General features: G+C 44.7%; 1 protein-coding gene across 5 annotated transcripts in view; it reads right to left on the reverse strand.

Annotated features, from left to right (window-relative positions):
• KAT7 (lysine acetyltransferase 7) overlaps positions 1–14,849 on the reverse strand; it is a 32,256-nt gene extending 17,407 nt beyond the window's left edge. For 3 of the 5 annotated variants that reach the window (XR_015244082.1, XM_025915581.2, XM_025915573.2), the window contains exons 1-5: positions 14,659–14,849; positions 12,068–12,215; positions 9,310–9,486; positions 7,454–7,693; positions 2,267–2,349 (exon numbers count right to left, since the gene is read on the reverse strand). Coding sequence is in view for 4 of the 5 variants with exons in the window: in XM_025915581.2 (XP_025771366.1) it covers positions 2,267–2,349; positions 7,454–7,693; positions 9,310–9,486; positions 12,068–12,215; positions 14,659–14,673 (663 nt within the window). In the remaining variant the exon portion in view is untranslated. The remainder of the gene's footprint in view (positions 1–2,266; positions 2,350–7,453; positions 7,694–9,309; positions 9,487–12,067; positions 12,216–14,658) is intronic. The other 2 variants (XM_086687032.1, XM_086687031.1) reach the window with 1 other exon arrangement.
• Positions 14,850–24,064: the final 9,215 nt, after the last annotated feature.

Consider the following 24,064-nt stretch of genomic DNA (forward strand, 5'->3'; position numbering starts at 1 on the left):
GCCTACTCTTGGTCCCTCAAACCCAGGCGTTTACCCCCACCTCTCGGCCTCTGTGTTTGCTCGTCCTTCCACTTAACGTCTCTCCTCCTAGATCCGGACACAACCGTCTCTTTGCCCATCAGCCACGTCTCAGGTCAAATGCCAACTCCTCCAGGAGGTCTTCCTGAACAACCCAAGCGGAAGCAGTGCCGTATCCCCGTCACCCCCAAACAGCCACTCTCTGTATTTGTAGTTTTTTGGTTCCTCGCAGCATTTATCACTGCTTGAAATTCTTCTTCACTGATTAGTTTATATGTGTTTTGCCTCCCCCTGCGAGAACGTTAGCTCCTCGAACGCAGTCTTTTACTGGATTCACAGAACCCACAGATATCTGTCACAGCGTTTGGCACAGCAATCTGGAACTGAATAAAAGCGGTCCTAACGTTGATTGCAATTGTCCACTGGGAAACTCAGAGTGACCACCTATAGGCAAGTACTTTAAAAATGACAGAGCTTTCGGGGCGCCTGGGTGGCTCAGTTGGTTAAGCGGCCGACTTCGGCTCAGGTCATGATCTCACGGTCCGTGAGTTCGAGCCCCACGTCGGGCTCTGTGCTGACAGCTCAGAGCCTGGAGCCCGTTTCAGATTCTCTGTCTCCCTCTCTCTCTGACCCTCCCCTGCTCATGCTCTGTCTCTCTCTGTCTCAAAAATAAATAAAGTTAAAAAAAAAATTAAAAAAAAAATGACAGAGCTTTCAATTTAGGTGAGGAGTTAGTCTATAATTCTTCCACTTGGGATTCTAAATATAATAAAAACCTATATCCTTCAGAAATTCTCTGGATCGTCCAAGTTCCAGTAGTCAAGATGGATTATGCTGAGCCTGATTTCTCTTGCAAAGAAGAAAACACGACAGAGGAAGAATTCAGGAAATGCTTTCCTTTTCTTCAGAACTTTCTTCCCCAAACTGGCACTTTTCTTTTTCTTTTTTAAAAATAAATTGCTTAAGGTAACTCGTTCACATTGCTACAAGCCAACAATTTTTGAAAGTTGTACCCGAGGAAGACGTCAATGCGAGACCACGCTTAGTATCGGATCACGATATTTAAAGTCAAGAGGTAGAGGGCGACTCCCAAAAAAAGAGATCACGGTTATTTTCAGAGAACGAAAGACCCAAAGCCTGTCGGCTTCTGCTGCAGATACCGGCAGAGCTGCTCCTGTTGGGATCTGGTCTCAGACTAATGGGAAGATAATGGGCAGACCAACCACTCACTCTTACACAGAGCAGAAGAAATGAGCCTGCTTACACAAGAGATTTGGAATAAAGAAAAATGACAGTGTCTTCAACCTTGAAATCCATGCAAGCTTTCAAAGTCTACTACTTTGCTGAAAGACTAAACATGCAAAGAAACTTCCCATCGTGTGGTCTCGTTAAGAAAAAGAGGACAAATTCCTGACTCGGAAAGAACTAGTGTTAGTTAGGGATTCTCATTTTTCTTAGGATGAAACTGGCTCAGACAGGAATAAATCTGTGACCTTGGCATTGTTAGAAAATAACAACCACAGGAACAGTTAATACTTTGATGCCATGAGCTTGGATAACCTGTCCAAACACTACCCACGCAATGCATTTAATGAAGCGTGTTTGCAACTCCTGGTTCCCCATTATTAGTTTCATCCTTGGTAGCAGCAGCCGATACAGGAGCCCACAAAATAGGGTCTTAGGCTCTCCTAAATCCATCACCCCCAAATCCCAAAAGTTACGTAGGACTATATTTTTCAAGAATTTAAGACAAAAACTGGCCAAGAGTGGGTGTGACTGAGAGTAACAACAAGGAAACGTATTCTGCGGAAACAGAGCCAAAGGAAAATAATCATGCAAAAATTTAAAGAGCAAAATGTCTTCAGAGATTCACGAGAAGAGAACTTAATGCACAAATACTGAGATCACATATTTAGGCAAATTAATTCCTCGTGGAAAAGGTCCCTGCCTCGTCGAAGTCAATTTTCGATGGAAAATATCAATGCACACAGGATGATATTCCAAATGTTCCAGATCTCCCTATTAATTTCTTTCGAAGCAGTCATTACACACTGTAATTCTTTTATTTATCTGTTTAAATCTTTCTTTAAAAAACCCAGCTGTATTTTTATTGTTTCCTCCACTGGAAGATAAGAAAAAGGACCTTGCCTATTTTGTTCACATTGTATCCCCAGTGTTTAGCCAAGTGCCTGGCAACGGAAAAGCACTCACTAGATTAAGTATAGAGTCAAATAATGAATACAATTACCTTGCACTCATCAGCGGACAGGTTATGATAGAGCGGGCATCCTGAGATGGAGAAATGTCTCTCATGTTTTCCTGTAAGATGTCCTGTTAAAAGAGGAAAAAACTTTATCTCGAGACAGAAGATTTAAGTTCATAAAGTGACGTGGGTTTTTTTGTGTGAAAAAAATTTTTTTAATGTTTATTATTTTTGAGGGAGAGACAGAGAGCAAGCAGGCGAGGGGCAGAGAGAGAGGGAGACACAGAGTCGGAAGCAGGCTCTGGGCTCTGAGCTGTCAAGCACAGAGCCCGATGTGGGGCTTGAACCCACAGACCATGAGATCATGACCTGAGCTGAAGTCGGACGCTCAACCAACTGAGTCACCCAGGCGCCCCAAAGTGGTAAGTTTTCTATAGGACAACTGTGTAATTTGGCTGTATCATTTCTATCCAATATGTATCTGATCACAGATTGAATCCACCAAAAGTAAGTGCTGCCAGGGCCATAACTTGCACCCACTGATGAATTCTTTTTTGCCACAGGAGGGATCTGGCAATCGTTGAACATACTTGTGTATGTTCAATATAAACTGTAGTTCCTTCTGTTCTTTTTTTTTTTTTAATTTTATTTTTACTTATTTTGAGAGAGAGATAGAGAGCAAGCAGGGGAGGGGCAGAGACAGAGAGGGAGAAAGAATCTCAAGCAGGTTCTGTGCTGTTAGCACAGAGCCGGATGTGGGGCTCGAACCCAGGTACTGTGAGATCATGACCTGAGCCGAAGTCAAGAGCTGGACACTTAACTGACTGAACCATCCAGGCGCCCCAGTTCCTTCTGTTCTGATAATGTATTTCTCAAATTCTAAAAAATCATAAAGCCATATATTTATAAAAAGAACAAGATTACAAACAGAAACATTTTCTTTTGGTGAAACTTAACTTTCCGTTGCTAAATTATCAAGTTATATGTATATCAAGTGCTTCTTCCTTTCTATTATGCAATGCTACCCAATCCGAATTGAACTTCTTTCAATAATCAAAAGAAACTTCTGGAAAATGAAAAAGAAAATGGACTCTTCTATTCTGCAAATAAACATATGTTGATAATTTTGAATCAGATTAAATATATTCATTTTTTTGGAAGGGGGCTGATTTTGTTTAAAGATTTAGGCTTCTGTAATCAGACTTTTTAATAGGTGGTACTTTTAATAATGGGATATTACTCAGCCATAAAAAAGAATGAGATCTTGCCATTTACAATATGGATGGTATAGGGGCACCTGGGTGGCGCAGCAGGTTGAGTGTCTGACTTCAGCTTGGGTCATAATCTCGCAGCTCGTGGGTTCAAGCCCCACATCGGGCTCCACGCTAACAGCACGGAACCTGCTTGGGATTCTCTCTCTCCCTCTCTCTCTGCCCCTCCCTCACTTGTGCTTTCTCTCTCTCAAGACAAATAAACTCAAAAAAAAATTTTATACAATATGGATGGCATAATGCTAAGTGAAATAAGTGAGTCAGAGAAAGACCAATACCATATGATTTTACTCATAAGTGGAATTGTTTCAGAGTAACAAACAAAGAAAAAAAGAGACAAACAAACAAACAAACAAAAAAAAAAAAACCAGGCTCTTACATACAGAGAACAAAGTGGTGACGCCAAAGACGGAAGGCACGTGGGAAAGGGGTGAAACAGATAAATGGGTTCAAGAGTACATTTAGCTTCATGAGTACTGGGTAATGTATAGAATTGCTGGGTCACTATATCATACACCTGAAACTAATATACCACTGTAACACAAATACATAGGCACAAGTTAGCACAAAGCTCCTTCTTATGAGGGGATAACGTGAGCAGTTAACAATACAAAAAGCTCACTTTAAAGGGGTATCTCTTCACTTTTTAATTTTTCATGTGGTTTTGGGAAACACACAGGGAACTGAACATTACTTCCTTTTTATACGTCTCTTCAACCTAAAAGCTTATACAGCCTTTGGATAATAGAGACAATGGGATTTTAAAAATCATATATGATTTATAAAGTAAGCTTTAAAGAACAATAGTTCACGTAGTGGGAGAGACAGGAATTAATACATGTTATGCGGACTGCCATTTCTCCAGGATTGTGTTATTAAAAATGTGATTTTAGAGATCTGTTCAATTTATCTTGCACACAAAAAACTAACCTCAGTGATCAAACACCGTGTACAAAATGTAAAGCATCCATGTTTTAGAAAGTCTTCTTTCTGTAGATTATTTCTAAAAAATATTTCTGTAGATATTTCTAAGATATTATTCATCTATATCTTCTGAGTAAATTATTCAAATGTCTTAGTTTATAATAAATAAACTAAAACCAATCAAATGAGTCTATATTAAAAGTTTTATAAATAGGATAGCTAATCTATTGATCTAGCAATTCTATTGTTACAAATTTATTCCACAGGTTTTCTAGCAAGACATCAAACTACATACGTACAAGACTATCCACTATAGTAATATTCAAAGTAGCTAAAAATGAGAAATCTAAAGTCAACTTATACTGTACAATTTAAAAAATTTATAAGCTTTAGGGGTGCCTGGGTGGCTCAGTCGGTTAAGCGTACGACTTCGGCTCAAGGTCATGATCTTGCGGCTTATGGGTTCAAGCCCCACGTCAGGCTCTGTGCTGACAGCTCAGAGCCCGGAGCCTGCTTCCGATTCTGTGTCTCCCTCTCTCTCTGCCCCTTCCCACTCATGTTCTGTCTCTCTCTCTCTCTCTCTCTCTCAAAAATAAATAAACATTAAAAAAAATTTTTTTTTTAATTTATAAGCTTTCAATATAATGGAATGCTCTGTATTCTTTTAAATAGATGGAACCTGGGGCGCCTGGGTGGCTCAGTCGGTTGGGCGGCCGACTTCGGCTCGGGTCATGATCTCGCGGTCCGTGAGTTCGAGCCCCGCGTCGGGCTCTGTGCTGACAGCTCAGAGCCTGGAGCCTATTTCAGATTCTGTGTCTCCCTCTCTCTGCCCCTCCCCCGTTCATGCTCTGTCTCTCTCTGTCTCAAAAATAAATAAACGTTAAAAATATATATATATTAAAAAAAAAAAAAAATAGATGGAACCCTAAGTAAAATACCCAAGATGCCGAACCAACCACTGTATTTTCCCTTTTGTGAATAACAAAAAGGAAATATATGTACATATACCTGTGTACGTACATACACACAAACACACAAACTTACTAGAAGCATTCATAAAAAACTACCAAGAATAGTTTCATATCTGAGGATATGAGTGAAGGAGAACTTTTACTTACTCATTTCAGGGCTTGTAAGTTTGTACAAGCACATAATACTTTTATACCAAAATTAAACACACACACACACACACACACACACACACACACAAATTAACGACATTATTTTCCCAAACATAAAGAGTGGAACAGGATCAAAAGTAATTTTGGCAATGGATTTTTTTTTTTTTTTTAATTAAGTAATCTCTGCCCAATGTGGGGCTTGAACTCACAACTAAGATCAAGAACCACATGGTCTACTGACCGAGCCAGCCGGGTGCTGCCTTATCAAAAATAATTTTGGAAGCTCAGGTTCACACTTTTCAAACTTTGCCAGCAGATTAACACCAAAATTCAAAGTGAACTTTCTCTGATGCAACAGAGATTTATCCGCTCATCTACTCCATTAAGGGGGTTAAGTACTGAGCAAAGATAACACACGGTCAGGCCCGACTCTGACCTCACCTCCTCCTGTCCACTGTGGCTGCTCCACCCTGGGCATAGTGGCCCCTAAGTGTGCCTCAAACGGCCTAAGCATTCTCCCGTCCCATACCCTTTGCACTGGTGTGTGTGTGGGTGCGCATGGCCGTACATATGCACAACACCTTACTTGCCCTCTCAGCACTACCTTATCTTCCTTCAGAGAATGATCTCTAGTTGACCTATTGTACACCTACCTGTTTTGACCTTCCCAGTTAGACTATAAGCTCCGTGAGGGTAGGAACTTTGACATGTTCATAGCTACATCCCCAGAACCTAAAACAGTGTCCGGTACATAGCAAACATTCAATAACTATGTACTGAATAGCTAATTAAACACACGACATAAAGGGAACAACTTAGGGATGCACGGACAGTGACCAGCAGTGCTGGAGTCCCTTTCCTTGCTGCGCGGCAAGTCGATCCCCTTACCCTCTTAGAGCATGTTGGCTAGCTCTTAAACACTGGTGTTTATATGACGAGGTCTAGTCTTACTTTTTCATTAATTTGCGCAAGGAAACAGATTTAGGCCTGAACCAATTAGCTTCTTTGAGGCTGGTATGACATTCAGGGGAATTTACACTCTGTGCATTCTGAGTTCAAATTATCTGAGAAACCAGTGCCAAGACCCGGAAAAGATCCAAATAAATTAAATACCAGGGAAAACATACTGTGGGCCCACAAAGCAGCAGCTCACTCTGTTCTACCTTTTCTGAACCTGATGGCCACATTCAAAAGTTCACAAATTTGAGAAGTAGACCCGGTGGAGAAATGCTTGTGATCTCCAAGTCAGCACCTTCCAACTCTAGACAAAAACTTACGCCCAACATGTGCACTGAAGCTCACCTAAGGAGAATTAATAAAGTTTAAACCACTATAAGAATCTGTCAGTCAGGAGTCAAGGTCATAAGAAAACAAAGACATACTCATTTATCTGAGAAGAAATACTTGTCTGGTTTGTATTGATTAAGCACACAAGACCTAAAACCACTGAAGTCACAAAAGGCCGGGGTCTCCTCTGTGCCCTTTTAGTTTCAAGCCACGCAACAAGAAATCTGTTTTTCTCACTTCCTTAACAGCTGTGGCCGCACAACTGGTGTTGTGCATTAGCTTACACTCATTGAATTTGAACTACGCGCCATACAATGAGTTGTCTGAAGGTAACTGGTCCTCTGTTTTGTTTTTTGCAGGAAAAAGGAGGAAATTTTTCACAGGGGGGAAGCTCTTGATAAGCAGAACGGTGCATCCCACTTAATTTCCTTGCAATCAGATCTGTTATTATGGACGGACAACAGGCCAAGAAGCAAAAATATTCAAGTGGGCAACCCAGTGATACTCTGAGCACCACTGAAGAACCTAAGGAGCTAGGTCACAAGGGAACACAGAACATTTCTTCAGGAGCCTAAGTCCAGAGGGCGAGAAGCACAGAACACAGGCATCGTGAAGCTGGGCGCACTCACCTAGAGAGTTACAGCCTGGAGTAGGACATTTCATATTGAAATTGTAGCTTTCGTGGAAGCGACGACGCTTGGGGCGATGAGAGAGATCGCTGCCCGAGTCCTTCAGGGACATGTCCTTGGCCATGCTCTCATCGTGAGACACATTAGGGCTGGAGATGTCGATGTCAGACTCAGAAGAAGGTGCGTTTCCAGTTGGAGTTCGAGGTGGAGACTCATCATGATCGGCTGTATTTTTAGTTTCTAAAGCAAAAGTAATTGGTAGAGCTCATGAATGAAGTTCATTTGTTTGAGGTTTACTATTCAGAAGAGTTTATGGACTTTCCAGATCCTCTATCGTTTAACCAGTAACTTCTAACCACTTATCTGCTATAAATGAAAATGAAGAGAAACTAACATCACTCCTTTGTGCAACTTTACATTCTGACTACAATTAAGTTTGGAGTTTCCCCAATACATTTCACTTATCTGTGTTCCTCACAGACCCCCAACCATGGATAATCAAAACTAGATGGAGGCAAATTTTTCTTTAAAATTACCATCCAGGGGTGCCTGGCTGGCTGTCAGTTGAGTGTCCAAATTTTATCTTTGGCTCATGTCATGATCCCAGGGTCATGGGATCAAGCCCCGCCTCAGGCTCCTCACTGGGCATGGAGGCTGCCTGGGATTCTTTCTCTCCCTCTCCGTCTGACCCTCCCACACTGGACAGCACACGCACGCACGCACTCTCATTCTCTCTCCCCCTCTCTCAAAAAGCAAAAATAAAAATGCAATGAAATAAATAAAATAAAATAAAATAAAATAACCCATTCCACTCCTAGGAGACACACAGGATGGAAGAGAAATGGATGACAGGCTTGGTGTGTGAGTGTGAATGAACTTGGCTCTCGAGATAGCTTGTGAGTAATCTAACAACGTAGATTATAAATCACGGGTTGTAAACCAAATGCCTATAGGAGCTGGGCAAGGCCAAACAGAGACCCAATTGTCCATCTCAAGGAGACAACTACTATTCCGCTCTAGTCCATACTGTGAGTGAATGGGTTACCTCATTCATGTTCCCAGAGATTTGCATTTTTTAAAGGAAACTAGTAACTCAGGTTTTTATATGAAATCTCTGTATTTTCAAATGCTGGCAACAAACTTTTAAAAGTGTAAACACAGTGGGGCACCTGGCTGGCTCAGTCGATTAAGTGTCTGACTCTTGATTTCAGCTCAGATCACGATCTCGCAGTTCGTGGATTCAAGCCCTACATCAGGTTCCACACACTGACAGCGTGAAGCATGCTTAAGAGCCCCCCTCTCTCTCTCTCTCTCCCTCTGCCCCTCCCCTGCTTGTGCTCTCTTTCTCTCAAAGCAAACTTTGAAAAAATAAAAAATAGAAATGGGAACCCTGTGCAAGCAAACCAACTGAGCATGTTGGCAGACTAGACGCTCCCCAGTCTATAAGCCATGCGCTAAGGCCTCTGATTTGGGCTGGTGAATCACGATCACCACAGCTCACCATCCCCCATTACCGAAGGTCACCTCTCCCCAGAATTTCAGAGATAAATGGACAGACAAGCATGAACGTAAGAAAATCTGGTTTAGGCCTTCCTCATCTGTGGGTAAGAGGGCCATAGTCCCTTTTGCCTGTTATAGGTCCAACCCAATATACTCCAGAGACTGTAAACTTCAAGAGTACTCTAGAGCAAAACTGTCCTCAGCAAGACATTCAAGAAAGGAATCCGGCAAACAGCATTTACCTAGCTGAATTTCGTCAGTACCAGGCATCTACCTGCAGTGGCCCCAAGCCTTCCTTAAGAGGAAACTGACCAGATCTTCTCTGTAACTGACCAATTCATACTATACTCACTCACCTCTATCTGAAAAGTCAACCACCTGCTCAGTTTCTGAGCCAGACGAACGAGTCTGCCGAAGGGGGTACTTTTTTGGAGTCACTGGGGTAGGCTGCTGCTGACTACGGGTCACTCTTCTGGTAGAATAAGCAGGCTCCTCAGTGCCAAAAGATTGCAAATTTCGAACCGGGCTGGAATCTGATCCCCAATTTTAAAAGATAATAAAATAATTAAAGAGAAAAGAAGGAAATTTGTTTTATTTCTCATCCATATGACTTATTACCACCTGTGCCCTCCTCTTCGTATTTCACAAAATCCAACAAATCATTAAAATGTCTATTTTATTAAATAAAATGGAAGCTAAAGAGACTAGATCAGGCATAGAAATCCAATATAGTACAGAATTAATAGTTTTAGGTTCTGGAATCAAAACTGACTCCCATTCAATTCCCCTGCACCGTACCAACTAGCTATAACATCTTGGGCAAGTTCATCTCTCCAGGCCTGTTTCCCTGAACTATTAAAAAAAATAAATAAATAAATAAATAAATTATTTGTACATTCCTCACCTCTGTTGTGAGAAGTAAGAAAGATAATTCATAAAAACGTTTAACGTAATCCCTGGTACCTAGATGTATATCTTTCTAAGTATTAGCTGCAACGTCTCTTTCTTTCCTTATTCCAACCCACCATCAAACAGGAACTCTACTTCTAAAGGTAGAACAATACACGTATTTCCTTTCTTCAGACATCTCTTGTGTTCTTCCTGATTACCCTGTCTGATACTCTGAAGCAAAGTCATAATGGATTCATGAAGGGTAAGGCAAGAACACAGCTTTTGAAATTCTTTTGGATAACAAAACTATTCTGAATCACCCAGCAGCCTTTTCACATCTCTAATTTGATGACACTGAAAAAAGAATTAGAAAAAGATTCAAAGCTGAAACTAAAGTGTGTTTTAAACAACAAAAGAGGGGCGCCTGGGTGGCGCAGTCGGTTAAGCGTCCGAATTCAGCCAGGTCACGATCTCGCGGTCCGTGAGTTCGAGCCCCGCATCAGGCTCTGGGCTGATGGCTCAGAGCCTGGAGCCTGTTTCCGATTCTGTGTCTCCCTCTCTCTCTGCCCCTCCCCCGTTCATGCTCTGTCTCTCTCTGTCCCCAAAATAAATAAACGTTGAAAAAAAAAAAATTAAACAACAAAAGATCCTAAGATGATATGTACATCTTATTCTGCAAAGAAGAAAATTGAAATTCTCAAACTTTTGGGTTAAAAAAAAAAAAAGCACACAGCTAGGTTATCAGTTTACACGCCTCCAGGGGACTCAGCCAATTCATAATAGGGTCTATATCTTGCTTTAGAGAGAGCCACCTTACACAGACTACATTGTGAATGATGCCTCTAGGCGTTGTCCAACTCCATAGTTATGAAGTAGAACAACTAAGAAGTGACCCAGGACCCAGTTATTTCCTAGCTGTTTGGAATATTTTCAACTTTCAGGTGGCCAGGGCACAGCCAATTACGCTTTGTGAGAATATTACTCCCTTTCCTTTGCATATACTGTTCTCTCTACCTAGAATGATGTTTTCCCACCTTTCAGTTTGTAAATTCCTAGCAGATCCTTTAAGATTTCCATCTTGGAGACCGGACCCAGCTCTGAACTTCCATAATATGCTATACAAACATCTCAGAGCTCTTAACCACAATGCATTACTACGATCAGCTGACATACTATATTTCGCACTGAACTGTGAGCTCCTTACGGGCAGGAACTATGATTTTTCTATCATGGCATTCTAATACATAGCATAGTATCTGAATTACAGTAGTTTTTTTTATCAGTATTCCCAGTATGCTAAAAAAATAAAAACTTACAAATTGAGAATCTTACAAAACTTACAAACTTACAAAAAGACAACAGCTATACTTTGGCTGAAATGTTAAATACAAAAATAAAGTTAGGAACAGTTGTTGAGAATGTTCTCATTTTCTCCCTTGAAAAACTGATGTTTTTCTCTCATTTTGTAACGTGCTCCTAAAGCAATAACTAGACCTGCACTATTTAAGTGCTTGAAGCATATTACAAAATTTTCCCCCTTAATCTCTCATCAGCTACTGATCATTAGCTTTTTGTATTAACTGCAACTTTCTTTCCTCCCCAGGGAATGAATCCCAGAGCAGAACCAGGAGGGATGAGGGGTACCTTCTAAATCAAAGCCCAGATGGCTAATCGCACTAGAGAACCTTCAAACTGCCTTCCAACACGGAGGTCCTCTATTCTTTACTACCAAAGCCAACTGCTGGGTATTTACAACTGTAAAGTAGTTGGATGCAACTACTTATGTCTATGAATCATGTCTGACCACATTACAGAATTACATATAAGTTATGGAAGTATTTAGAAGTATTGAACCTCCTCCAAAAACAAGTTCAAGAGACTATTTTAAATGCCTAAGTCTAAGCCATCCTAACAGAAAGTAAAAATATAGTCTTCCCATTTTACTCATGGAAAAACTATTATTCTAAACAAAAGTTAAATGACTTAAGACATACACGTGCCACACAGTCATTGTATCAGATATAGTTCTTTTGGGTCTACAAACTGGACAACCCCCAACAGAACCATTTTTAAGAACCTGATACTTCTGCAGGCATTGACCCTGCATTTTACCAGATTTTGTCATCTACACCAAGCCAAAGGACCAGTTTCCACATTCACACAAGAATATGATGACCAGCGAGGTGGCTATGAGGCACGGTCAGGAAGAATGAATTCTTATACCTTGGGAACTCTGGCTCAGCCGGGCTGAGGAGCGGGTGACTCGGGCAGATCGCCGGGACGTGCCGTCACTCTCTGAACTGTCTGTGTGCTCGAGATCTGTAGAAAAATCGGAATCTTCGGTTCCATCTGAACTACTGCCTGCATTCCTCTGTAACACCATAGATCCAGACATTAGCACAGAAGCATTTACTCTGTGGGTTTGTCTTAACACTGGAAATAAAATGAATTATGATACTGAAAACACTAAGAAAGGATTCCACCGCCAAATTCCCTTTATTTAAGGCATTAAATGGAACAACCTGCAAGTAATGCACCTTGGTTAAATAAAAAAGAGAATTAATTCTTACTTTATTGTCACTAATTCTGAAACAAGTACATTTAGAGGTCAGTACCACAAACTGGAAATAAAAGTACCTAATTCGAAATGGTCTGGCTGACATAACTACGTACTTCGAGTCCATGGTGGGGAGAAAAATGTCAGCGCTAGACCCCTTTTAACTTTGGAGTAGCTTTTGTTCAAAGTCTCCACAAACAGCCATCACATTTTTTTTTAAACCATATACTAATTCAAAATACCAGGGTCCACAATTCCGATCCCAAGAGAACTTAAAGGAAAAGACTAAAGTTCTTCTTATGTTATCTATCTACGAAGTTTCTCCACGTGAATGCTGAAAGTGCTTTAAAAAAAAAAAAAAAAAAAAAGCGGCTTGCATGTGAAGACTTGTAAATATCTAAGAACAGAGATTTTATCATCTTTTCAATAATCGTTTGTCAATTTTTAGCCTCCTGAAGATGATTAGCCATAAAGGTAACTTTTATCGGTTGAACATTACCGCTACACCCTTTACTAAGCCAGGAAGGAAAGAGCATTTGCTTAGAAAACAATACAAAGCCTCAAACCACAAGTCCTCTATTTTTTATCCAAAACCCTTAGGGCCAGTTGTGCTTGAAATTCCTAACTTTTTGGCTTTTTGGAAAGGGAATACTTTACATATATCCCTCAAGTAACACTCCATAATCAAACACACTAATATTTCTACAGCAGAATATAGAAACAATCGCCCCAAATCAGACACACAAAACCTATAAGTAGCCTCAGGATAGTTTAGGACAGGTTTTGCCACCAAATAAGTTACTAAAAACACTTACATTTTCAAAAGCTCTTTGTATTTGGGAACTGCAGAAAAGGGACTGTGGACCTATTCCAAGGCACCAACACTATTCCTGCATTTGGTTAGCCTTCATATAAATAAATACCACCTACCAATGTAGGCCATTTTAGGAGAAAATAAAAGGTTCAGATGTTTTATTTGAAAACCTCTGTGAAAAAAAGGTTTCTGCAGAAATAAGCAAGAACACCATGCAGCTTTCCAAATATTTCAAGGGTAAACTGCCCAGAAATGAGCAGACTTCAGAGTCATAAGATGAAGGGGGAGTCTACAGGTCATCTAGTCCAGTTATCCAGTTATTTGAATCCCTGACCATCCCTTCCTGGTTTGACCCTGGAATTCAGCTCTTCTCTCTGGCTTTCACCAACCTCCTTCCCATCTTACTCCAGAGCAGACTTAATCGCTCTCTTACTTCCCTCCCATAATACTTTGTATATACCTCCACGTAGAGAATTTACTAGCTCCTTCTACACTTATTTATATGTCCGTTTTCCCCATCAGACTGTGATCTCCTTAAGCCAGGGATCATGTCTGATTAATTTGTGAATCCCCAGCAACTAGCACAGTAGCAAGCAGTCGATAAACATTTGTTGAATTAGATTTGTTCTGTAGTCCAGGCTCTGCTATTGCCTAATGGGAGTGGCTTAGGGCACTCCATTAGGCGTCTGTTTGTTCAGCTGCAAAGAAAAGGGATGGGGGTGTCCCTAGGTGACCTTATAAATCCTATCTAATTGTGGAAAGTTTTTGACTTTACGAACTGCATTTTCTGGCCGCTGTTCAAATGAGCAGCTAAGGAAAAAAATACGTCTTAGATGCAAAAGGGCCTGAGCAGGATCCCTAGGGAGTGGGCGCTGGTTCTCTACCACCCAGTCTTCTGCTTTGTTGTGCCCCCCGCCTGGAGAGGAAGGATGCTCCAAAACCCCGCCCATGCACCTATCAGCATCCCCGGCCGGAAGGGCGGGGATTCGTGCCCCCCAATCGCGCTACTGCTACGCCGCGCCCCCACGGGACAGACTGCCAAGTCTAGCCAATCAAGAGAGGAGGGATCGTTCTCTACAGCCAGTCGGAGAGCTGTAGGGCCAGGCCCCGACACCGCCCCCGCACGCGGGGAGGTGACCGTTGGACCCAAATGGGCGGTGTCACCAGCCAATCAATATGCTTCCAGGCGTTTCAGCGACCAATTACCGAGAAGAACGCCTCCGAGCCAGGCAAGCAGAGGGCGGGAATAGTTGCAAGCATAGGCCGAGGCCAGGATCGGGCCCACATTTTTCTGTCGGGTATGGACAGAAGAGAGGGTTGCTGAGCTACATTGGGGGAAGCGGGAAGTTGGCACCCAACCACCGTGAGGCGTGGCCAACTGCGTCACGTTGCTCAGTCGACTGTCCTTAGACACCCGCCATCCCTCTGTCCTGTTCCTCTCACCTTCCTTCGCGGCATTGCCGGCGGCTGCGGCCCGACAGTTCCGATTCGGGCAGCGGCGGCAGCAGCAGCAGGAACGGTGGCTCCGGCGGGCTCCGTGGCGGCCTCTGTAGCAGTCCCAATCCTGCGGACGATCCCAAGTGCCTCCTGCTTCACAGCGTCTAGACCCTTCTGCGCAGGCGCCGCGGGCTGAGGCGCTTTTTCCTTCACTTCCGGCTGGGGCTCGCGTCACCTGACGTTACGGGCCAGAGAGGGTGCTGGGAGGGTCGCTCCTTCTGGTGAGGCTAGTGAGCGCCATTTTAGAATTGGGCAGAAAGTAGCGCGGTGGTAGAAACCCAGGCCAGCCATGTTTAGTCAGGGGATTGGCACCTTTTGTGGACGTGGGCAGCCATTCTTGTTTGGGGCTGAAGCCCGACAATTGAAGTTAACGGTTCTCATCTTTACCTTGGGCAAAATTTCCCTTCCCGTTCGTTTTAATTTCTGAAGTAGAGGAAGGAAACCCCCAGAATCCATCAGGTGGCTGAGGTTTAACCCCTTGGTTGCCTGGTTGACCAAAGGACGTTTCTGTTTATCCTCCAAACTCAACGTTGGGAAGGGATATTTTGCCCCAGAAATTGCATCTTAAAAGTCATCCTGTGTCTCAAAGTGATGGGAATGGGGGCTTGTAAAAGGAACTGAAGGGTAGCGTCCATCATCAGGAAGTTTGTTGTCTGGTAGAGGAGACATTGTCCTTGCCCGTAGCGAACAGCAAGTAAGTTAGTTAGTCGTTCAGGTCGCGGAAAGAGGCAGAACCATTCTCCAGAGGCTGTAGCTCCAGAGAATTCCCACATTCGCTCTGTGGTGAGCGCCCATCTCCTTCCCCCATTCTGTGTGGGTTTGAGAGCCCTGGGTGGCTCGCGGGGGTGGGGGCGGGTGCTGACGCGGTAGCGAGAGTCGGAGAAGCAGTGATCCCCACTTAGCCCAAGTTAACTCTGGAAATCTAGATGCTTGAGCCAGGAGTTGGGGGAGGGAAGAAGAGAGGAAGGAATATTTTTAGTAAAGCTGGAGCTTAGCAAAAAAAAGGCATGGATATTTAAATAATAATAATAATAATAATAATAATAATAAGGCCTATCTTGAGAGGAAGGAAGAGTTGGTCAAGGATGTAAGGCTAGGAGAAGAGCAATTGTAAAAGGCTGGCAAATGGAGAGCAGGCTTTGAGGATGTAATCTCTCTGGAGGAAATGCTTTGAGAGGACCAAAGGTTGGCGAAGAGAGACCGGGGGGGGGGGGGGGGGGGGTGGAATCCAGGCATACTCAGTCATTAAGTTAGACTCCTGGACCCCAGTTGCACCTGAGGCCAAGTAAGATGGAGTTTTCACCCTGGAGCAGAGCTAAAGAACAAAGCAGCCGAAGGTAAACATCTGACTGATGTGCTAAACAGAGAACTAGGAAGAGTTAAAGTTCCAGACCCTTAGCCAGCACTCTCCTGGGGGGGGGGGGGGGGGGGTGCATTCTGGGCCGGTGGTAATACAGGCAGCTTTCAGTATTTAGTATCTAGCTTCTAGGGTTTAGTATAAACACCTCTGAATAACCTGCTTTAGGTTGAATTGGACATAAGAACTTGTTGGAGCTCTTAATGCTAAAAGCACATCTCAGTTTTGTGTGTCATCCTTAATAGTGCCCAAATGGTCCTCTATGCACAGGAAATGCTTGCTAGTCGATCAAATCATGTTTACCCTTTCACAGTCTCTGAATGGATAGCCCTCAAAGATGGTGAAATATCCCTCCCTGGAAATTAGGACTTTAGAAGATCTTATCCTGACGTAACCACTCGTCATACGAACACCAGCATTACGAATGTTCAACGTTAATCTCTTACACTGGATTCTCCAACACTGCGGCTGACACGGAAGAATGTACAGTTTCATTTAGACATGGTTCTTCTCCTTGGAAAATGTGCACTCTGGAAAAAAAGATGAAAAAAACTAGCATCAATAGGATAGAAAGATGGTCCTAAGGAAAATGTATACTTAAAGCGGAATGGGGGGCGCCTGGGTGGCTCAGTCGGTTAAGCGTCCGACTTCGGCTCAGGTCATGATCTAACGGTCTGTGAGTTCGAGCCCCGTGTCGGGCTCTGTGCTGACAGCTCAGAGCCTGGAGCCTTTTTTCAGATTCTGTGTCTCCCTCTCTCTGACCCTCCCCTGTTCATGCTCTGTCTCTGTCTCAAAAATAAATAAACGTTTAAAAAAAAATTTAAAAAAATAAAATAAAATAAAAATAAAGCGGAATGGGTAGGCGTATTTAGAATGGGGAAGAGAGAACCCCAAAAGCTTCTTTTTCTTCCTTTCTTTTTCTGAATTAAATATAATCTTTACTTTGAGGGTCATTTTTCATCGTGGCACAATTGGCTTTTGAAGCAGGGACTGATGTTGCGTTTCAGAGTCTCTTGACTAAGTTGCCCCCTGCCCATCTTCATCCACCAGACTTAACGTAGGTAGCCCCACTGGTTTTCCTGCCTTTACACAGGCTTTTCCTCCTGCCTGGATGCCTCTCCCAACTTTCTTTAAAACGTATTTCTTCCGGGGTGCCCGGGTGGCTCAGTAGGTTAAGCGTCCGGCTTCAGCTCAGCTCATGATCTCACAGTTTGTGAGTTCGAGCCCCGTGTCGGGCTCCGTGCTGACAGCTCAGAGCCTGGAGCCTGCTTCGGATTCTGTGTCTCCCCCTCTCTGTCCCTCCCCCGCTCATGCTCTGTGTGTGTGTGTCTCTCTCTCTCAAAAACAAACATTAAAAAATTTACTTTCTTCAGAAAGTCTTTCCTGATTTATTCATTCTAAGGTAGTAAGGCACCGTGATATGGTATTTTGCACTTACTGCTATATTTACACTTTTCCTTATACAACTTGGTAGGTGTCCTGTTCCCCTTTCTCCTTTCCAAACAGATAATAGGAACATAACTCCTATTTATTTCGTTCATCAGCTCTCCTAGTGTCCGGTACAGGGCTCTGATGTCAGATCTGGCTTTGAATTTCAGCCCTGCCACTTTCTCTCTGCGGTGCTCTCGGACAAGTTTTCGAATTTGTGCCTCGGTTTTCTTATCTGTGAAATGGAGATGCCAATAGCCGCCCCCACAAGGCTGTTGTCAGGCTCAAAAGAGGTGATTGTGGTAAAGCGCTTAGCAAAGTTCCTGACCAGAGTAAGTGCTCAATAAATGGCCGTTGTTACTGATATTTATAATTTCCAGTCAACCTAGCCATGGCTAGCATCCTAATGTTTGTGAATGTGCACATGGTCTAATGATTGCTTATGTCTGTTCAACCTCACTTCAGCTCAAGGAGCACAGAGTGGGGGGCGGGGGGCACCTCGGTGGCTCAGTCAGTTGAGCGTCCGACTTCGGCCCAGGTCATGATCTTGTGGTTTGAGTTCGAGCCCCGCGTCGGGCTCTGTGCTGACAGCTCAGAGCCCAGAGCCTGCTTCGGAATCTGTGACTCTCTCTCTCTCTCTCTCTCTCTCTCTCTCTCTCTGCCCCTCCCCTGCTGATGCTCTGTCTCTCAAAGACTAAATAAATGTAGGGGCGTCTGGGTGGCTCAGTTGGTTGGGCGACCGACTTCAGCTCAGGTCACGATCTCACAGTTCGTGAGTTTGAGCCCTGCATCGGGCTCTGTGCTGACAGCTCAGAGCCTGGAGCCTACTTTAGATTCTGTGTCTCCCCTCTCTCTGCCCCTCCCCTGCTCATGCTCTGTGTATCTCTGCCTCTCAATAATAAATAAACATTAAAAAACATTTTTTAAAAACCTAAATAAACATAAAAAAAACTAAAAAAAAAAAAAGATTCTGTGTCTCTCACATCTGTGTTGGGGTTCCTGGGTGGCTCAGTTGGTTAAACATCAGACTCTATGATAACTTACCCTGAGTTGAAGAGGAACAGAGCAAGGTCAGAAGTGGGGGTAGTCTTTTGTGTATGTTCTTGTGCATTTTCTTTCTTGTGTCTGTATCTTGTCTCAGTCACATGTGTAAGCTCTTTAAAAGATTCCTCAACTTCCTTGGGGCACCTGGGTGGCTCAGTCGGTTGAGCATCTGACTTCGGCTCAGGTCAAGATCTCGCATTCGTGGGTTCGAGCCCCCCATCGGGCTCTGTACTGACAGCTCGGAGCCTGGAGCCTGCTTGGGATTCTGTGCCTCCCTCTCTCTCTCTCTCTCTCTCTCTGTCCCTCCCCTGCTTGTGCTCTGTCTCTCTCTGTCTCTCAAAAAGTAAAATAAAATGTTAAAAAAAAAAAAATCCCTCAACTTCCTTTAAAATGCTCCCTTGTCAGTAAAATGATAGGTACCATATTTCAGATGCAAAGTGTGGTTGGTGGTTGTCACCTTCCAAGGCCTGGGAGCTCCTGGAGGTTGGGAGCCTTGCCTGGCTGGCTACACCATCTCCAGCTTCTCCCTTGCTGCCTGACATCTTAAAGGGCCCAGTAAATGCAGTGACCACTGCCAAGTGTTGGCTCAGTCAGGAACCAGCCACCCTCTCTCCTCTTAAACCTGCTTTTTGACCAGTGATGGGTCTAGGAAGGGTTAGAAACAGCAGTTTCCTCTGCGTGCAGAAAGCTGACCTGCAAGGTGGAGACGCATGCCTTGGCCATTTTAGCGGCTAGGGTAGCCAGGCCAGTCTCGTAACTTCTAAGTAGAGGTGTTGGCTTAGTCTCTATCCCTTTGGGAGAAGCTCAGAGGCTGCTGATGTGACCCTAATTCATATTAAAATATTTTTGTGTACAGCTGCCTTAAAAATGGAGTCAGCGCAGCCACGAATGGTCATGTCTTTCTTACTCTTCTTGGAGGTGGCCTGGAACTTCTCTTACCTTCTTGGCCACTTGGGAATTTGGTTCTTGTATCCCCCTTAGCCACCACCCCTCCCCAACCCCACCCTGGGGGAAGGTATTGGACAGATCCCAGCAGGCTCAGGCATAGCTCCCCGCCTCTGCAGCTGGGGTTATAAATAACCACCAAAACTAAACAGTCAAATCACCACATTTTGAAAATGGCTTTAAAAAAAAAAAATCACCCTAATCTTGATTCCATAGTAGTTCTCTCACCCTTGCCCTTCATCACCCGCCTTCCTCTACTTATCTACCTCCCTTCCCTGATCCAATCTCCCTCGGAAGTCCATCTGCCCACAAAGCCTGCCTGTGATAAAGACATCCTTTCCCACATTTGACAAGGCCAAAGCCCTCCAAGGCTGTAGTTATAGTTACAGGGTGTCGTTATGGCAGCGGAGGCCTCAGGGCAACATATGTTCCTGGGTGGTAATTGGGTTTGCTCTAACAGACTGTCTCTCCCTGGGTTCTCCATGCCCAAATTCACTTATCAAGAAGACCAGGGAATTGTCATTATGGATAGGACTTTTTTTTTTTTTTTTTTTTTGAGTAAGCTCCGCCCACCTTGAGGGCTTGAACTCACAACCTGGAGATCAGGAGTCACATGCTCTACGGACTGAGCCAGCCCGGGCGCCCCGCCTTCATTTTTTTATTCGAGCGAAACCAAGTTCCTGTTTATTCCCCAGGATGGAACCTACCCAGCGATCCTGGGTTGAGACTTTTTGGACTGCAGGCATTTTCACGTACCCATTCAACCAATATATTTTTTTTTAATTTTTTTTTTCAACGTTTATTTATTTTTGGGACAGAGAGAAACAGAGCATGAACGGGGGAGGGGCAGAGAGAGAGGGAGACACAGAATCGGAAACAGGCTCCAGGCTCCGAGCTGTCAGCCCAGAGCCTGACGCGGGGCTCGAACTCCCGGACCGCGAGATCGTGACCTGGCTGAAGTCGGACGCTTAACCGACTGCGCCACCCAGGCGCCCGCATTCAACCAATATTTACTGAGCATCTGATAAGTGCTAGGCTTGGACTGGGAGCTGAGTGCACACTGTGGATAAACGGACATGGTCCTTCCCCTCCCAGAGCAGACAGTGCAGGACAAGTGTGTATAGAGGGGGCTGGGAGAGTATGACTTTCTTTTTTTTTTTTTTTCAACGTTTATTTATTTTTGGGACAGAGAGAGACAGAGCATGAACGGGGGAGGGGCAGAGAGAGAGGGAGACACAGAATCGGAAATAGGCTCCAGGCTCCGAGCCATCAGCCCAGAGCCTGACGCGGGGCTCGAACTCACGGACCGCGAGATCGTGACCTGGCTGAAGTCGGACGCTTAACCGACTGCGCCACCCAGGCGCCCCTCCAATGTGCTTTTTAAAATTTATTTTTTTTAATTTTTTTAAATGTTTATTTATTTAATGTTTTTTTTTTTATTATTTATTTTTGAGACAGAGAGAGACAGAGCCTGAGCAGGGGAGGGGATAGAGAGGGGGAGACACAGAATCCGAAGCAGGATCCAGGCTCTGAGCTGTCAGCACAGAGCCCGACGTGGGGCTCGAACTCACGGAGCATGAGATCATGACCTGAGCTGAAGTCGGACGCTCAACCGACTGAGCCACCCAGGCGCCCCTAAATGTTTATTTATTTTTAAAATGTTTTTTTTTTTTTTGAGAGAGAGAGAATAAGTGGGGGAGGACCGGGGGGGGGGGGGGCACAGAAACTGAAGCAGGCTCCAGGCCTTGAGCTGTCAGCACAGAGCCCGATGTGGGTCTTGAACTCATTAACTGTGAGATCATGACCTGAGCTGAAGTCAGACGCTTCACTGACTGAGCCACCTGGGCGCCCCTATTTAGTTATTTTTATTTTTATTTTTATTTTGAGAGAGAGAGAGAGCATGCGCACCTGCACTAGCAGGGAAGGGGACAGAGAGCGGGGGAGAGAGAGAGAATCTTAAGCAGGCTCCACGTTCAGCGTGAAGCCTGACACGGGGCTCAATCCCACAACCCTGAGCGGAAATCAAGAGTCAGACTGGCTGAGCCACCCCGGCGCCCCTCCAATGTCCTTTTGATTTTTATTTCTGATTAGGATATACTTCAGTCTTCCATGTGTCCCTTTACCAGTTCTGTTTCCTCTTCCATGAAATCCCACTCATTACTCATTTCCCTACTGAGGCCTTGATGATTTTCTTTTCTTTCTTTTTTGAATGTTTATTTTATTTACTTTTGAGACAGGGAGAGAGGCAGTGAGCGAGAGCACAAGGCGGGGAGGGGCAGAGAGAGGGAGAGAGAGAATCCCAAGCAGGCTCCACACTGTCAGAGCAGAGCCCAGGGCAGGCCTCGGTCCCACAAACCACGAGATCACGACCTGAGCCGAAATCAAGAGTCGGGCGCTTAACCGACTGAGCCACCCAGGCGCCCCTTGATGACTTTCTTTTTAAGTCCGAACGAGGTATAGACAGGTAGACAGACAGATGCCTCGTGCGAGCCACATCCGGTTACAGAGTCAGTTGTGTCAAGAACGCAGACCGTTCGCTTCGTAATCCTTGGTCCAGTACTTTGTCCTGCTCTGCTCTGGCTTCCCAGTTACCTCTAGGGGCCAACTCTTAGTCAAGTATGCGTGCTGTTGAGAGAGAACGACACGGTGAACAGAGTATGCAGGTGACAGGAGTTAAAGCAGTGAGGAGGCAGACTCTGTTTTATCTCAGCAAGAGTCAAGGAGCCACTTTAAAACTCCAGTCCCTCTTAGCCAACTACAGGAACCTTAAAGACGGTTCTGTAGACGACATTTTCCCAGCGACTTAGGAGAAACTGAGTCCCAGGGAAAAATATTTCCCAAACCAGTCAAACTTCAGGAGGATGAAAACTGACCCTGAATTTTGCCATGCATAAACTGTGGGTCGTTTTATTTTGGTGGGAGATGCTTTCCCAGGAATGGGGGCTCGGAATGGGTCCCTCTGAGTCATTTACACATGCTTACCCAGCCTCCCTTGTGACTAACTGTACCCAAATGTGAATCAGCTGGCCAAAGCGAGGGATGGAAACCGCAACTAGAAAGAACATTTCTGTATTTAAGGCAAACCAGCACGTACGTGGTCCAACGTGTCTTGCTCTAACCAACATCAGAGGCTTAGGATGATTTGTCTTACTAGACTAGAAATTGCTTGAGGATGAGTGGGCATCTGGTCATTTGCTTACCTGCCTAGCTTTGCCAGTAGATGTCACTACACCAAACCACATTCTCCAAATAAAGGACAAGAAGGAAGGAAGGAGAGGCCTTCAGAAAGGCTAAGTCCAATCACCATGACCCTCTTCTCCCATGACTTCCAGGAGTACCTGTGGAAAACTATCAAGGATGTGTAAATATACACAGTTCCAGACAGTACAGATGCCTGAACTCAGCAGGTCAAGACCCCAGGTTCTAGGCAGTCAGAGTTCTTATCCAGGGGCCTTCCCCACATCAGGTGGGGAGAACAGCTGTACAGGAAGGGTGGCAGGGCGAGCAGGCCATTTAAATGGGGGTATGTATACGTGATAGAATTATCTAGGAACAAGAGCCATAGTCTTGGGGCTGTTCCAAGCGTCACTGTGGAGCTGATAGCTCAGGCAAAGCACTCCACCCACCCTCCACCCCTGCTCCTCTGTCCACAGGAGCAGGGGCCATCCCTGGCCTGAGGGCTGCCAGGCTGGGGCTGGCTTATCAGTCCTGGGCCTCCCCAGTGCCAGGCAAACATAGCCACACCATGCCAGGACACCGGGAATGTTCTTAGGAGTTCAGACCATCGTTTCTGTTCTCCTTCAAGAGAAGTAGAAGCAGCATTAGTAAGCTGGGGAAAAGAGCCACTCTTCCGGAGATATTTGCCTCATGTGCTGCTCTAGAATAACGACTGGCATCCTTACCTAGCCCGTAGTGTCCTGCATGGTCTTTCTTCCATTTATCCCACACAACCTCATTCTCTGTGCTGTATGTAGCCTCACTGGCCTGCCTGCAGTTCCACTGGAGCACGCTGGTCCCTTCGACCTCAGGACCTTTGCACTTTACTCGCAATGTTCTCCCTCATACCCTTCTACCTACCTCCATACTCCTTCAGATCTCGGGTCAAATGTCGTTTCCTCAGGGAACCCTTTCCAGACTAGATTTCCAGGCCCCCATTTCGACATTCTGAGGCCCCCTGTACATTTCTTCGCGGCCCTCGGTCTCAAGTTTGTAATTGTGTGTTTATTTCGGTGCCTTTTGGATTCTTTATCTTCTTCAACGTTTATTTATTTTTGGGACAGAGAGAGACAGAGCATGAACGGGCGAGGGGCAGAGAGAGAGGGAGACACAGAATCGGAAACAGGCTCCAGGCTCCGAGCCATCAGCCCAGAGCCCGACGCGGGGCTCGAACCCACGGACCGTGAGATCGTGACCTGGTTGAAGTCGGACGCTTAACCGACTGCGCCACCCAGGCGCCCCTGGATTCTTTATCTTCTATCCCCATAACACACACCCCAGACTTAAGGCTCCGTGAGGGGAGTGTCCGTTTCACCTACCGTTGCAACCTCAGTTCCCAGCGCAGTACCTACCGTGGTGCTT

Source organism: Puma concolor, chromosome E1, assembly GCF_028749965.1.
Source record: "Puma concolor isolate L17-30 chromosome E1, mPumCon1.1.hap2, whole genome shotgun sequence".
NCBI lineage: Eukaryota > Metazoa > Chordata > Mammalia > Carnivora > Felidae > Puma > Puma concolor.